Source organism: Alosa pseudoharengus, unplaced genomic scaffold, assembly GCF_046254945.1.
Source record: "Alosa pseudoharengus isolate Yale_2024_CS ecotype anadromous, Long Island Sound unplaced genomic scaffold, YU_APseudo_1.1 YU_APseudo_1.1_scf_19, whole genome shotgun sequence".
Classification (NCBI taxonomy): Eukaryota; Metazoa; Chordata; class Actinopteri; order Clupeiformes; family Clupeidae; genus Alosa; species Alosa pseudoharengus.
The window spans coordinates 6,758,137-6,773,554 of NW_027468657.1; the positions used below are offsets into that span (position 1 = coordinate 6,758,137).

Here is a 15,418-nt window from a genome sequence, read left to right on the forward strand (position 1 = left end):
GCTACGTGTAATTGCTACATTATAGCAGTGTAACAGTGAACAACCGGATAGACTAAGCAGATGAAATGGGACTTTAGTCAAAATAAAATTGGCCCTTTTCCCCGTCATATTTCTAAACATCATATTGAATAGGCCTAGCCCTCCTCAGTCGAAGTCCAAGTCAAGTTATATTTAAAACTGACATTCGTCTGATATCACCATTAGTAGGCCTAAATCCTTGCCTAATTGCTCGCTAGGACTATTTGGTTTGAATAGCATAACTTTAATATGACCAAATTTAAATGCATTTCGTAGGCGATTAAAATAGCATTAGAAGAACCTAGTTTTAAAACACTGCAGAGGCTAGGCTAGCGCCTAGGCTATCCTAAGCATTAACACTTGTTGGCTACTTGTTTGAAAAAACATAAAAAGTAAGCCTACAATCAACAAGTGGGTGGTATACAGTTGATGGAATAACCACACACATCGAAAACCCGTGGGAATTGGGTAGGCCTATCCCCAACGGAACGCTACGTAATATCAGACTGCCAATTGATATGAATTATGAACTATCAAGTGATGATAGCAGGTTATTAATTAACCCAAGACAATATTATTCTCGTTTTCGTGAACTAACTTGCTTTACAGAGCATCCGATAAGATTAGGGTTACATTACCGTTGCACCGATTAAAACTCACAAATTTTAGGCCTAGGCTAAAACAGGCTACGTGCTGAAATGTGGGGACGAAACCCGCGGATTATGCGGTTTCTCATAAACTACAACAATAGCCTACATTACAATAACGACATATTGAATATTAAAAGACTAGGTAATCATTAGATTTTATATCATTAGCTTTATATCATTGGCTTAAGCATCAATTTAGGCCCTACCTGCACTGCATCGGTCCTCTTCAGCCGGCAGCCATCAGGCTTGGTTATTCCCATCCCTTGATCCCATTCCCATGATCCTCTCGTGTCCTCTCTTTGTTGTACGGTATAAAACCTGGCACAACCTCAACAACTTGACCCTTATTGTGATTATGATTCATTTACACATAGCCTATTTTGTGTTTCATTTGATAGATGGACGGAAGATCCCACAAATCCCCATATGAGAAGCCTCCCACAAGGCTTAAGTGTGTGGCCAGAAATGATAGGCCTTTCGCTACTTCCTACACATTCGGGGACACAGTGGGAGCGACCTGGTCGACAATTAATCAGTGCGCTCTAACTGACAACAAGTCCATCTATATCTTGACACTTCCTTCTGGCAAGGAAGATAAAGTCATGATTGGCCAGACTTATGTCTTTAAGAATCTGGTTTTACGAGATTCAAGGGCATATTACAATGACTCGACTTCAAGCTTCAAGTCTTACGATATGGTTGTCAGCTCTGAAACCATAGCCAAGGCCCGAGCCCTACTGTGTCCCCCCTCACCAAAATTGTTGATATCGGACATCAGAGGTGCAGGCCATGAGTATGTCACCCTGGAGGGTGAAATAACAGCTGTAAGTAGCCTCATGCCTATACGATATTTGGCCTATTTCCAGTGTCTAAGTTGTAATTGGAAAGGATCTTCAATTCTTATGCAGGGATTGCAAAATGTTGAACTTTAAAAATATATATATATATTTTTTAAAGCACTGCTTTAGTACTGTACTTTACTTTGGAAATGCAATATTTTGGACGTGAACATGTCATTGTACTGCACTGTACTCTTTGAATAAGAAAAAAACTGCAGTCATGTTTTGTACTTATACCTTTCAATTAGGCAAAAAATAGATTTACTCATGTAGTCTGCCAAACAAAATTGCATGCTGGGTGTCTGTCTGTATTTTGGATCAATTTTGGCTTTTTTAGTTTTTGACTAAAGTGGGAAATCAATACACAATGTTTTTATTGTTAGATTATTTCAGTGTTAGGCCATGCAACAAAAGGGATATTCCACCATTTGGGGAATTATACTCATTTTCCATCTCCCCTTGAGTTAAACAATTGATTTTTTTTACCTTTCTTCAGTTCATCTAGCCATTCTCTAGGTCTGGTGATACCACTTTTAGCTCCAGTTTAGCATAGATCATTGAATTGGATTAGACCATTAGCATCTTGCCTTCTAGCATCATGTTTAAAAGTGAAGATTTCTGTTAATTTTCCTATTTAAAACTTGTCTCCTCTCAAGTTAGAAAGTTTAATAAGACCAACGGAAAATGAAAAATAGCGATATTTTAGGCTGATTTGACATGGAACTATACTGTCATTCAGGCGTAATAATCCAGTCACTAACCAATTTGTCTGCTGCAGCAGACAAACCTTGTTGCTGGAAGTTAGCCTACAGGGACTATTTTCAGGTGCTGCATGCTATCATTGTGCTGCTGCGCCCATGGTGTTCCTTGATTATTACGCTGGAATGAGAGTATAGGCTAGAGCTAGATAGATAGATAGATAGATAGATAGATAGATAGATACTTTATTGATCCCTAGGGGAAATTCAAGAGCTGGAGCTATATAGCTAGGCTGGAGCTAAAACTGATATCGCCAGACACAGAGTACGGCTAGACTCAGAGAACGGCTCAAGGGGAGGTGGAATATTCCTTGTTAAGGCTAAGCCCATGATGTCTAGCAACATTTAATAACACCTATCTGTTTTCCCTTAGGTTGCAGAGATACGACAAGTGCGAATCAGGGGAGCCCCCATTCCCCTGATGGACTTAAAACTGAGCCAGGGAGGCTCTACAATTATAGTCACCCTGTGGAGGGAGGCTGCGATGCAGACAGTGGAGGTGGGCCAATGTGTGGCGATAAGCCACCTAAGAATAATGGACAATGGGTCATTTGGATTAAAATTAAATTCTTCCGTATATACAACGGTGACCGTGAGTAGAACAATATAATCATAATACAGTCCTATGTAATGCTGATATTTTTCCAGAGAAGCTGACAGACAAGCACAGGATGAAAAATCTGCACATATCAACTGTTTAAACTAGGGCTGTCAATCGATTAAAAAAATAATCTAATTAATTACATACTCTGTGATTAATTAATCTAAATTAATCGCATATATAATATTTGCTGTGAAAGTATTTTAAATATTTAAATTCAAATGAATCATTGAATAATCAGCATTAGTGACAATCAAGTTCAAAAACTCTTTTATTATTATTTTCACTGTTCAAGTAATTGCCATAATAATCTATGATATGACCTAATATGCTGAGGAAATAAATTCAAAAGTACTTCGGGAAGAAGTTTTTTTTTCACATACAAATCATTTCATTGCAGAGGACTTTATTTTCAACACTTTATTTTTTATTAACACCATCAGGCCGTTTTTTAAAAGTAAATGTTCCAATCAATGATCCAGGCAGCACGTTTTCTTCTCTCTCCTTCATTTTACAGTCTAATTTTTACTGACTAGAATGGCTTGGGGTCAAAGGTCATACGGAATCGATTAATCTGCACTAATTTTTTTAATCAGTTATTTTTTCTCAAATAAATTAATCAAAATTAATCAGTTATTTTGACAGCCCTAGTTTAAACTGTTAACTGTAATTCAGTTTGGACAATAGCATGACCTTGTCCATAATAAAGAATTATAGATAAATACTGCTGTAATGTCATAGCCTAAGCTACAGTATGTCTTGCTGGTGTTCTCAGTGAAAAAGACTAAATGATCAACACTGTTGTGTTACCTTTCTCCAGCAAATAGATGCAGCACCATATGATCTAGTTGCAGTCATTGTGGGGGCAGAGCTTGGAGAGGACAATGCCACCATACTACTGGACACTGGGGTGGAGCTGAAGGTTCCAACCGCAACATGGAGAGGAACTGAAAGGGACTTCATTAACCGTCTACCTCTTACAGTCAACTTAGAGGTGGACGGAAATGTTGTTCTATCCCCCAATGTCCTGTTTGGAGTAAGTGCATTTAATTATGATGTATAAGCCCATAACACATTATCCCCAGTAAACACATCCCCCTCTAGTGGGTGGTTAAATCATATTCTTGCTAAAATATACTCCATTCTGTAATAAACAAATGTGTGATCACCTAGGCTAATCTTTTAGATATCTTTTAGATAGTGGGGCAGCCGTGGCCTACTGGTTAGCGCTTCAGACTTGTAACCAGAGGGTTGCCAGTTCGAGCCCTGACCAGTAGGAACGGCTGAAGTGCCCTTGAGCAAGGCACCTAACCCCTCACTGCTCCCCGAGCGCCGCTGTTGTTGCAGGCAGCTCACTGCACTGGGATTAGTGTGTGCTTCACCTCACTGTGTGTTCACTGTGTGCTCAGTGCGTTTCACTATCCACAGATTTGGATAAATGCAGAGACCAAATTTCCCTCACGGGATCAAAAGAATATATATACTATACTATATAGTATACTATACTATATCCCGATTTGGTCGGTAACACTTTACTTTAGGTTTCTACATAAGAGTGACATGACACTGTCATAACCCTAACATTAAACCTAACTTGTTATGACAAAAACCGAATGACACGTGACAGAAGCGAGTGACAGAAGCGTTATGTCATAAAGATTTATAGTGTTTATTAGACGTTCATGACAGTTTCATGTCACACTTTTGTATACCTTCAGGTAAAGTGTAACTGTTTGTTCTTCTAGCAGACTTAACCCAAGTGTCTTTTGGGTATTCCTAATAATTCACAAAGGGAATTAATCTCCTTTGATTACTCTATGCGTGTATTATCATAAAACCAAATGATATTAATTAATTGTAAAAAACGTATGTCTTTCTTTTGTCTACTTTCAGGACGAGGACGGGGATATCAAGGGAGAAGAGCTTCAGGAGCCTAAGGGAGAGGAGCCTAAGAGAGAGGAGCCTATGGGAGAGGAGCCTAAGGGAGAGGAGCCTAAGAGAGAGGAGCCTATGGGAGAGGAGCCTAAGGGAGAGGAGGCTAAGGAGCCTAAGGGAGAGGAGCTAGAGGGACTGGCCGGCCTGGAGGGCCTGAATGACGTTTAATTTTTTATTGTTTTTCCCTCTTTATTCCGTTCTGTTTCTTGTCCACTCTCTCTCACACACTCAACACACAGACACACACACACACGCACACACGCATGCACATGCACACAAACTTGATTGTTTCTTTATTTTGTTTTAGTTTAGTTTGTGCTGGTTGTGTCTCTGTTTAAAGTTTGCAGTTATTGCAGCAGTTTCTAGATCACAGTCCAGAGGTGCAATATAACACAATAGGTAAATGTGCTGTATGCTAATGGGAAACGGTATGTTTGTTCCGTTTCTCTCCCACTCTTTCTCTTTCACACTCACTCATACATGATTATTATGGTTGTGTTTTAATTGTTTTAAATTCAATAAATGAAATGTTTTTCAAGTATTCATTCAGCTAAAATCATTCACAGCAATGCCCTAAAATTCACATTTATATAAAAACATAGCAACCAAGGCAAAGGCAGTTCATATCAGTAAGATGAATGATAGACCTACAGCATATGGTGATTAATATGAATTAATTATGGATAAATGTATATGTATGACTGAATGCATGGATGTTTATGAAACTTTGTAACACCTGTATGGTAGAATAGAGGAAAGGATGAATGATGGCTTTTTTGAGAATGTCAATTTGCACAACACATTTTGAGTAGCCCAAACCAAAGTCAGCAAATAATGAATAAAGCAAAATAACATTTGGAACATTTGACCTACCAAACTACCAACCTTGAAGGAACACACAGATGGTTTTATACAGCATGTATGTTCATGATAATTTTGCATTATGCATAAATGAGAGTTTTCTTGAGAGTGCCATGTGTATACTTGGTCAAAGGGGATTCGGGCCTTAGTGAAATACAGCTTCTTAAAAATGTATAATACTGATAAATACTGATCAAAGCATTTATATAATTTACTTATATATTACCAGTAGAGAAACTTCTTTACAATGTAAAGAAGTCTTAATGTCTGTGTACAGCAGAGGAGCACTGCTATGTGCACTCTACTTGGATTCAAGTCAAGCCATTTTAGCTTCCACCTTTTTCCTAAAAACGCAGCCTACACGCAGAGTGGTATAAAATAAGGAGGGCAGCAATATCGCAGCCTGGGCACACGTTTTGGTACAACTAAAGAACTCATCTTCAGGTGCTTTTGACAGCCATGTCAACCATCAGAAAACCAGTTTGCCGACATCAAGTCAGAGATGGAAGTTACTACGCTAGTGCACAGAGCTCATAGGAGAATTAAATTAGGAATATGTCTTTCTGTGTTGCCTGGTGTAAACCAACTACAGAATGAGTAAAGAATATACCAGTCGGTGTGCTTTTTGGATCGTCTGATCCTTGTCATGACTGAGGTATCCACCTTTCAAGTTTTTTTGAACAAGAGAGCTGTATTAATTATTCAAGTTTATTGTCATGTCATGGCATGCAACATCATTTATCAATAACAACATTTGTGCCTGGCTAACTTAGCTTAACTTAACACAGAATATGTTAAAGGAAAACTCTTTTCTCAAGGTCACCGAGTGCTGTCGAAAAACGATTTTTAATACTCGGTGACCTTGAGAAATGGAAATCTATATGAAAATTGCCTGAGTTCTCCTTAAAGTAGTAAGAATACATATCAATGTCAAATGGCAATTGTCTGCACAGTTTTACCACCGACTTTAGTTTGAATCTTCTTACATCATAGCTATGAACAGTAAGGGGTGTGTTTTGAGCTTGTAGGTGTTGTGACATGTTGGGTTCAGAAGGCAGTCAGTGTCCTGATGTCCTGTTGTCTCTGAATCTGCTGGTATGGGTCCAAATGGTCTTGTATAGTCTGCCAGATGACAGGAGAATGAAAAGGCTGTAGCTGGGATGACTGGGATCAGAGAGGATACGGGATGCCTTCCTCCAGCAGGGCTGACTGTATATGTCCTGGTAGCTCTATCCATGCAATGTGCTGTGCTGAGTTCACCACTCTCTGTAGAGGTTTGCAGTTGTGGGTGGGTGATGCTCATAAATGCATCTCACAGTTGGTCAGCCTTAGAATCTGCAACCAAGATGTAGAGGGGAAAAAACACATTTTATTGCAAGTAGGCCTATGTAGGACTACTCAATAAATAGAAATGAAAATATTAAACACTCCGCCTGAGCTTATCAGTACTCTACAATAGAAAGATAAAAATATATGTAGCTGACAAAGTCAAATAGCCTAGGCCTGGATTCATTTCCAAGTTCAAAACCTGTTTGATGTTCAATTCATTACAATTATATTAAATCATACTTGATCTCAAACTACTTTTTTTTTTTACCAGAAAATGGCATTAAAACATAAAAACTAACTTTAACAAAGTAGGCCTACTGCTAGTTTATAATAAAAATCTGATTCCCCAGTAATGGATTTCAGCGCCTACTTAAAGTAGCCTAACACTGACGCCTACTGGTACAAAAACAGAGACAAGTTTAATATATGTGCTCATGTCAATGCCAGTGTCTGCACCTACACTGTAGGCTATGGCTTAATACTTAGCTGTGTTACATCAACGGAAAGTTGTAGGCTAAACTGGGTTTATTTCATGTAATTAAGTGAGTTATTAAGCATGTAGCCTATGCTAGGTCTAGGGTATGTCTGAAATGGATATACTCTTTTTTTTGACAACTGGGAGTTCTGTGAATGATTGTTATAAGAAACTTACCAATCACTACACCCCAGCAACTAAAAGAACCAATCAGCATGCAAATCAAACTAGGCTACTACATTTGTTTACAATTTATTGTGTCATGACATGAAAACCATTTCAAACCATTTGGAAGAAATTGAAGAGAAGGTGAAAAGGTATGTGTAACCCTCTCCTTACAAAGTTAAGATACGGGTTATATATGTGTGTGTGTTTTTTTATATACTATCTAGACTGTTTAAAATATCTCATTTACAATTAGCAGGAGGAGTATTTTCGCATTCTCATTAGGCTATTCACAATAGACTAGAGCCAATTGGTCGGGGCAACGCCGGGTAGCCTATTATGAGGGGTAGCCAAGGTTAGCTACATTTCTGAGGTAAAAAATCCTCTTAGCCTATAACAAGTAACAAGTATTACGAAATGCTTAACTTTTATATGAAAACTGAAGCTTTTCTACAACCACTAGCCCACTGAGCAACCGGGATTTCGCCAGAATGTGTGCTCTTCTGTCGGGCTACATGATAAAGTCAGGTGTATAACTCCTACATTCTTGGTCTATGAGGAGTAGTTTAGACAAGGGGTAGGCTACATCTTCAATCATTAAGATGTGAAACGTATTACAAAATGTAGGCCTACATGGGTACAGTAGTCGTTTGCTCAAAAATGAGTATGATGAATTACGTTGCTTAAAACTAATGAATGGCAAAAAAAAGTTGTTTTGTCTGAGGCGTAGGCCATCTTCGAAACTAAGTAGCCTTCTCCGAAACATTCCATGATAAGGAACAGTTCTCGTCAATTAGTAACCACTTCCAATTATACAGTCTAACAGGGAAGCTACACCAGGCGCGTAATCGAAGCGTTCCGCTCGCAACGCGTAAAATCCATTTTAGAAGATTGGCTGCCGCTACGTGTAATTGCTACATTATAGCAGTGTAACAGTGAACAACCGGATAGACTAAGCAGACGAAATGGGACTTTATATTGTTCTACTCACGGTCACCGTTGTATATACGGAAGAATTGAATTTAATTGGCCCTTTTCCCCGTCATATTTCTAAACATCAAATATTGAATAGGCCTATAGCCCTCCTCAGTCGAAGTCCAAGTCAAGTTATATTTAAAATTGACATTAGTCTGATATCACCATTAGTAGGCCTAAATCCTTGCCTAATGGCTCGCTAGGACTATTTGGTTTGAATAGCATAACTTTAATATGACCACATTGAAATGCATTGAAAAGCTAGCGCCTATAGGCTACCCTAAGCATTGACGCTTGGCTACTTAAAACATAAAAACATAAAAAGTAAGCCTACAATCAACAAGTGGGTGGTATACAGTTGATGGAATAACCACACACATCGAAAACCCGTGGGAATTGGGTAGTCCTGTCCCCAACGGAACGCTACGTAATATCAGACTGCCAATTGATATGAATTATGAACTATCAAGTGATGATAGCAGGTTATTAATTAACCCAAGACAATATTATTCTCGTTTTCGTGAACTAACTTGCTTTACAGAGCATCCGATAAGATTAGGGTTACATTACCGTTGCACCGATTAAAACTCACTTAGGCCTAGGCTAAAACAGGCTACGTGCTGAAATGTGGGGACAAAACCCACGGATTATGCGGTTTCTCATAAACTACAACAATATCCTACATTACAATAACGACATATTGAATATTAAAAGACTAGGTAATCATTAGATTTTATATCATTAGCTTTATATCATTGGCTTAAGCATCAATTTAGGCCCTACCTGCACTGCATCGGTCCTCTTCAGCAGGCAGCCAGGCTTGGTTATTCCCATCCCTTGATCCCATTCCCATGATCCTCTCGTGTCCTCTCTTTGTTGTACGGTATAAAACCTGGCACAACCTCAACAACTTGACCCTTATTGTGATTATGATTCATTTACACATAGCCTATGTTGTGTTTCATTTGATAGATGGACGGAAGATCCCACAAATCCCCGTATGAGAAGCCTCCCACAAGGCTTAAGTGTGTGGCCAGAAGTGATAGGCCTTTCGCTACGGCGTTCTCTTTCGGGGACACAGTGGTTGTAACCTGGTCGACTTTACATCAGTGTGTTCTCACTGACAACAAGTTGGTTTACATGTTGAGTCTTCCCGTAGGCAAGGAAGACAAAATCATTAACGATCAGACATACATTTTTAAGAATCTTGTACTCCGAGAATCCAGAGCGTTTTTTAATGAGAACACATCGTGTTTCAAATCTTATGACATGGCTGTCAGCTCAGAAATAGTTGATAAGGCCAAAGCACTGCTGTGTCCCCCCTCCCCAGTAGTATCCTTATCAGAAGTCAGGACTGTAGGCCCTCAGTATGTCACTCTGGAGGGCCAAATAACTGCTGTAAGTAGCCTCCTCCCTACACTTCATTTGGCCTATTTGAAGTGTCAAAGCAATGTAATTGGAAAGGATGTTCAATTCTTATGAAGGGATTGAAATTGGTTGAACTTTGGAAATAATATTGTGGCAGCTGTGGCCTACTGGTTAGTGTTTCGGACTTGTAACCGTAAGGTTGCCGGTTTGAACCCCGACCAGTTAGGCACGGTGCCTTGAAGTGCCCTTGAGCAAGACACAGAGGGCAGCTGTTGGAAGCAGCTCACTGCGCCGGGATTAGTGTGTGGTTCACCTCACTGTGTGATGAGTGTGTTTCACTAATTTACGGATTGGGATAAATGCAGAGACCAAATTTCCCTCACGGGATCAAAAGAGTATATATACTTATATATATATATTTAAAAAGAGTACAGTACTCTAGTACTGTACTTTACTTTGGAAATGCAATATTTTGGACGTGAACATATCATTGCACTGCACTGTACTTTGAATAAGAAAAAAACTGCAGTCATGTTTTGTATTTATACCTTTTAATTAGGCAAAAAAAAGATTTACTCATGTAGTCTGCCAAAAAAATTGCATGCTGGGTGTATTTTGGGTAAATTTTGCTTTTTTAGTTTTTGACTAAAGTGGGAAATCAGTACACAATGTTTTTATTGTTGATGATTATTTCAGTGTTAGGCCATGCAACAAAAGGGATATTCCACCATTTGGGGAATTACACCAAAGTCCTTTTAGGCAAGTCCCTCCACTCGGCGGCCATATACCAACGTTTTATGGGCACTCATCGGGCACAGTCTTTGGGTCGAACTGCGCGTGCGCAAGGCTTCACGACACCAATCTTGCTCCAGCGGCGAGATCACAACACATGATTGGCACGATGTCTTCACAACACACCATATGATTGGCTCAATGTATTCACATCACACCATATGATTGGCTCAATGTATTCACATCACACCATATGATTGGCTCAATGTATTCACATGTCGACGTTTTGCCGAGGAAGGGGTGGGATATGTGTAGACAACGGCCATATTGGCGTGACAAACTAGCCCCATGCATTTCTATGGAGTATTTTTTGAGTGCTGTGTCTCCACATTAGAAAGTCTCTGATCCACCTCCCCTTGAGTTAAACAATTGATTTTTTTTTTTACCTTTCTCCAGTTCATCTAGCCATTCTCTGAGTCTGGTGATACCACTTTTAGCTCCAGCTTAGCATAGATCATTGAATTGGATTAGACCATTATAATCTTGCCTGCTAGCATCATGTTTAAAAGTGACTAAGATTTCTGTTAATTTTCCTATTGAAAACTTGTCTCCTCTCAAGTTAGAAAGTGTAATAAGACCAACGGAAAATGAAAAAATAGCGATGTTCTAGGCTGATTTGACATGACTATACTGTCATTCAGGCGTAATAATCCAGTCACTAACCAATTTGTCTGCTGCAGCAGACAAACCTTGTTGCTGGAAGTTAGCCTACAGGGACTATTTTCAGGTGCTGCATGCTATCATTGTGCTGCTGCGCCCATGGTGTTCCTTGATTATTACGCTGGAATGACCGTATAGGCTAGAGCTAGATAGATAGATAGATAGATAGATAGATACTTTATTGATCCCTAGGGGAAATTCAAGAGCTGGAGCTATATAGCTAGGCTGGAGCTAAAACTGATATCGCCAGACACAGAGAACGGCTAGACTCAGAGAACGGCTCAAGGGGAGGTGGAATATCCCTTGTTAAGGCTAAGCCCATGATGTCTAGCAACATTTAATAACACCTATCTGTTTTCCCTTAGGTTGCAGAGATACGACAAGTGCGAATCAGGGGAGCCCCCATTCCCCTGATGGACTTAAAACTGAGCCAGGGAGGCTCTACAATTATAGTCACCCTGTGGAGGGAGGCTGCGATGCAGACAGTGGAGGTGGGCCAATGTGTGGCGATAAGCCACCTAAGAATAATGGACAATGGGTCATTTGGATTAAAATTAAATTCTTCCGTATATACAACGGTGACCGTGAGTAGAACAATATAATCATAATACAGTCCTATGTAATGCTGATATTTTTCCAGAGAAGCTGACAGACAAGCACAGGATGAAAAATCTGCACATATCAACTGTTTAAACTAGGGCTGTCAATCGATTAAAAAAATAATCTAATTAATTACATACTCTGTGATTAATTAATCTAAATTAATCGCATATATAATATTTGCTGTGAAAGTATTTTAAATATTTAAATTCAAATGAATCATTGAATAATCAGCATTAGTGACAATCAAGTTCAAAAACTCTTTTATTATTATTTTCACTGTTCAAGTAATTGCCATAATAATCTATGATATGACCTAATATGCTGAGGAAATAAATTCAAAAGTACTTCGGGAAGAAGTTTTTTTTTCACATACAAATCATTTCATTGCAGAGGACTTTATTTTCAACACTTTATTTTTTATTAACACCATCAGGCCGTTTTTTAAAAGTAAATGTTCCAATCAATGATCCAGGCAGCACGTTTTCTTCTCTCTCCTTCATTTTACAGTCTAATTTTTACTGACTAGAATGGCTTGGGGTCAAAGGTCATACGGAATCGATTAATCTGCACTAATTTTTTTAATCAGTTATTTTTTCTCAAATAAATTAATCAAAATTAATCAGTTATTTTGACAGCCCTAGTTTAAACTGTTAACTGTAATTCAGTTTGGACAATAGCATGACCTTGTCCATAATAAAGAATTATAGATAAATACTGCTGTAATGTCATAGCCTAAGCTACAGTATGTCTTGCTGGTGTTCTCAGTGAAAAAGACTAAATGATCAACACTGTTGTGTTACCTTTCTCCAGCAAATAGATGCAGCACCATATGATCTAGTTGCAGTCATTGTGGGGGCAGAGCTTGGAGAGGACAATGCCACCATACTACTGGACACTGGGGTGGAGCTGAAGGTTCCAACCGCAACATGGAGAGGAACTGAAAGGGACTTCCTTAACCGTCTACCTCTTACAGTCAACTTAGAGGTGGACGGAAATGTTGTTCTATCCCCCAATGTCCTGTTTGGAGTAAGTGCATTTAATTATGATGTATAAGCCCATAACACATTATCCCCAGTAAACACATCCCCCTCTAGTGGGTGGTTAAATCATATTCTTGCTAAAATATACTCCATTCTGTAATAAACAAATGTGTGATCACCTAGGCTAATCTTTTAGATATCTTTTAGATAGTGGGGCAGCCGTGGCCTACTGGTTAGCGCTTCAGACTTGTAACCAGAGGGTTGCCAGTTCGAGCCCTGACCAGTAGGAACGGCTGAAGTGCCCTTGAGCAAGGCACCTAACCCCTCACTGCTCCCCGAGCGCCGCTGTTGTTGCAGGCAGCTCACTGCACTGGGATTAGTGTGTGCTTCACCTCACTGTGTGTTCACTGTGTGCTCAGTGCGTTTCACTATCCACAGATTTGGATAAATGCAGAGACCAAATTTCCCTCACGGGATCAAAAGAATATATATACTATACTATATAGTATACTATACTATATCCCGATTTGGTCGGTAACACTTTACTTTAGGTTTCTACATAAGAGTGACATGACACTGTCATAACCCTAACATTAAACCTAACTTGTCATGACAAAAACCGAATGACACGTGACAGAAGCGAGTGACAGAAGCGTTATGTCATAAAGATTTATAGTGTTTATTAGACGTTCATGACAGTTTCATGTCACACTTTTGTATACCTTCAGGTAAAGTGTAACTGTTTGTTCTTCTAGCAGACTTAACCCAAGTGTCTTTTGGGTATTCCTAATAATTCACAAAGGGAATTAATCTCCTTTGATTACTCTATGCGTGTATTATCATAAAACCAAATTATATTAATTAATTGTAAAAAACGTATGTCTTTCTTTTGTCTACTTTCAGGACGAGGACGGGGATATCAAGGGAGAAGAGCTTCAGGAGCCTAAGGGAGAGGAGCCTAAGAGAGAGGAGCCTATGGGAGAGGAGCCTAAGGGAGAGGAGCCTATGGGAGAGGAGCCTAAGGGAGAGGAGCCTATGGGAGAGGAGCCTAAGGGAGAGGAGCCTAAGGGAGAGGAGCCTATGGGAGAGGAGCCTAAGGGAGAGGAGGCTAAGGAGCCTAAGGGAGAGGAGCTAGAGGGACTGGCCGGCCTGGAGGGCCTGAATGACGTTTAATTTTTTATTGTTTTTCCCTCTTTATTCCGTTCTGTTTCTTGTCCACTCTCTCTCACACACTCAACACACAGACACACACACACACGCACACACGCATGCACATGCACACAAACTTGATTGTTTCTTTATTTTATTTTAGTTTAGTTTGTGCTGGTTGTGTCTCTGTTTAAAGTTTGCAGTTATTGCAGCAGTTTCTAGATCACAGTCCAGAGGTGCAATATAACACAATAGGTAAATGTGCTGTATGCTAATGGGAAACGGTATGTTTGTTCCGTTTCTCTCCCACTCTTTCTCTTTCACACTCACTCATACATGATTATTATGGTTGTGTTTTAATTGTTTTAAATTCAATAAATGAAATGTTTTTCAAGTATTCATTCAGCTAAAATCATTCACAGCAATGCCCTAAAATTCACATTTATATAAAAACATAGCAACCAAGGCAAAGGCAGTTCATATCAGTAAGATGAATGATAGACCTACAGCATATGGTGATTAATATGAATTAATTATGGATAAATGTATATGTATGACTGAATGCATGGATGTTTATGAAACTTTGTAACACCTGTATGGTAGAATAGAGGAAAGGATGAATGATGGCTTTTTTGAGAATGTCAATTTGCACAACACATTTTGAGTAGCCCAAACCAAAGTCAGCAAATAATGAATAAAGCAAAATAACATTTGGAACATTTGACCTACCAAACTACCAACCTTGAAGGAACACACAGATGGTTTTATACAGCATGTATGTTCATGATAATTTTGCATTATGCATAAATGAGAGTTTTCTTGAGAGTGCCATGTGTATACTTGGTCAAAGGGGATTCGGGCCTTAGTGAAATACAGCTTCTTAAAAATGTATAATACTGATAAATACTGATCAAAGCATTTATATAATTTACTTATATATTACCAGTAGAGAAACTTCTTTACAATGTAAAGAAGTCTTAATGTCTGTGTACAGCAGAGGAGCACTGCTATGTGCACTCTACTTGGATTCAAGTCAAGCCATTTTAGCTTCCACCTTTTTCCTAAAAACGCAGCCTACACGCAGAGTGGTATAAAATAAGGAGGGCAGCAATATCGCAGCCTGGGCACACGTTTTGGTACAACTAAAGAACTCATCTTCAGGTGCTTTTGACAGCCATGTCAACCATCAGAAAACCAGTTTGCCGACATCAAGTCAGAGATGGAAGTTACTACGCTAGTGCACAGAGCTCATAGGAGAAT

General features: G+C 39.2%; 2 protein-coding genes across 2 annotated transcripts; both read left to right on the plus strand.

Moving 5' to 3' along the window:
- Positions 1 to 1,363: 1,363 nt before the first annotated feature.
- On the plus strand, positions 1,364 to 4,969 carry LOC143133333 (uncharacterized). The gene is made up of 4 exons (XM_076293118.1): positions 1,364 to 1,492; positions 2,639 to 2,857; positions 3,687 to 3,902; positions 4,760 to 4,969. Exons 1-4 carry the CDS (start codon positions 1,364 to 1,366, stop codon positions 4,967 to 4,969), a joined length of 774 nt encoding a protein of 257 aa, XP_076149233.1.
- A 4,906-nt stretch (positions 4,970 to 9,875) lies between these two features.
- LOC143133334 (uncharacterized) lies at positions 9,876 to 14,182 on the plus strand. Its single transcript, XM_076293119.1, has 4 exons — positions 9,876 to 10,004; positions 11,792 to 12,010; positions 12,840 to 13,055; positions 13,913 to 14,182. The coding sequence occupies exons 1-4, from the start codon at positions 9,876 to 9,878 to the stop codon at positions 14,180 to 14,182; spliced, it is 834 nt and encodes a 277-aa protein (XP_076149234.1).
- Positions 14,183 to 15,418: the final 1,236 nt, after the last annotated feature.

Bases quoted from the DNA above. Each gene is read 5' to 3' on its own strand.
- LOC143133333 (XM_076293118.1), top strand. From the start codon at position 1,364: ATGGTTGTCAGCTCTGAAACCATAGCCAAGGCCCGAGCCCTACTGTGT. The intron at 1,493-2,638 runs GTAAGTAGCCTC...GTTTTCCCTTAG, and splicing joins TGGAGGGTGAAATAACAGCT to GTTGCAGAGATACGACAAGT. The intron at 3,903-4,759 runs GTAAGTGCATTT...GTCTACTTTCAG, and splicing joins CCCCCAATGTCCTGTTTGGA to GACGAGGACGGGGATATCAA.
- LOC143133334 (XM_076293119.1), top strand. From the start codon at position 9,876: ATGGCTGTCAGCTCAGAAATAGTTGATAAGGCCAAAGCACTGCTGTGT. The intron at 10,005-11,791 runs GTAAGTAGCCTC...GTTTTCCCTTAG, and splicing joins TGGAGGGCCAAATAACTGCT to GTTGCAGAGATACGACAAGT. The intron at 12,011-12,839 runs GTGAGTAGAACA...ACCTTTCTCCAG, and splicing joins CCGTATATACAACGGTGACC to CAAATAGATGCAGCACCATA.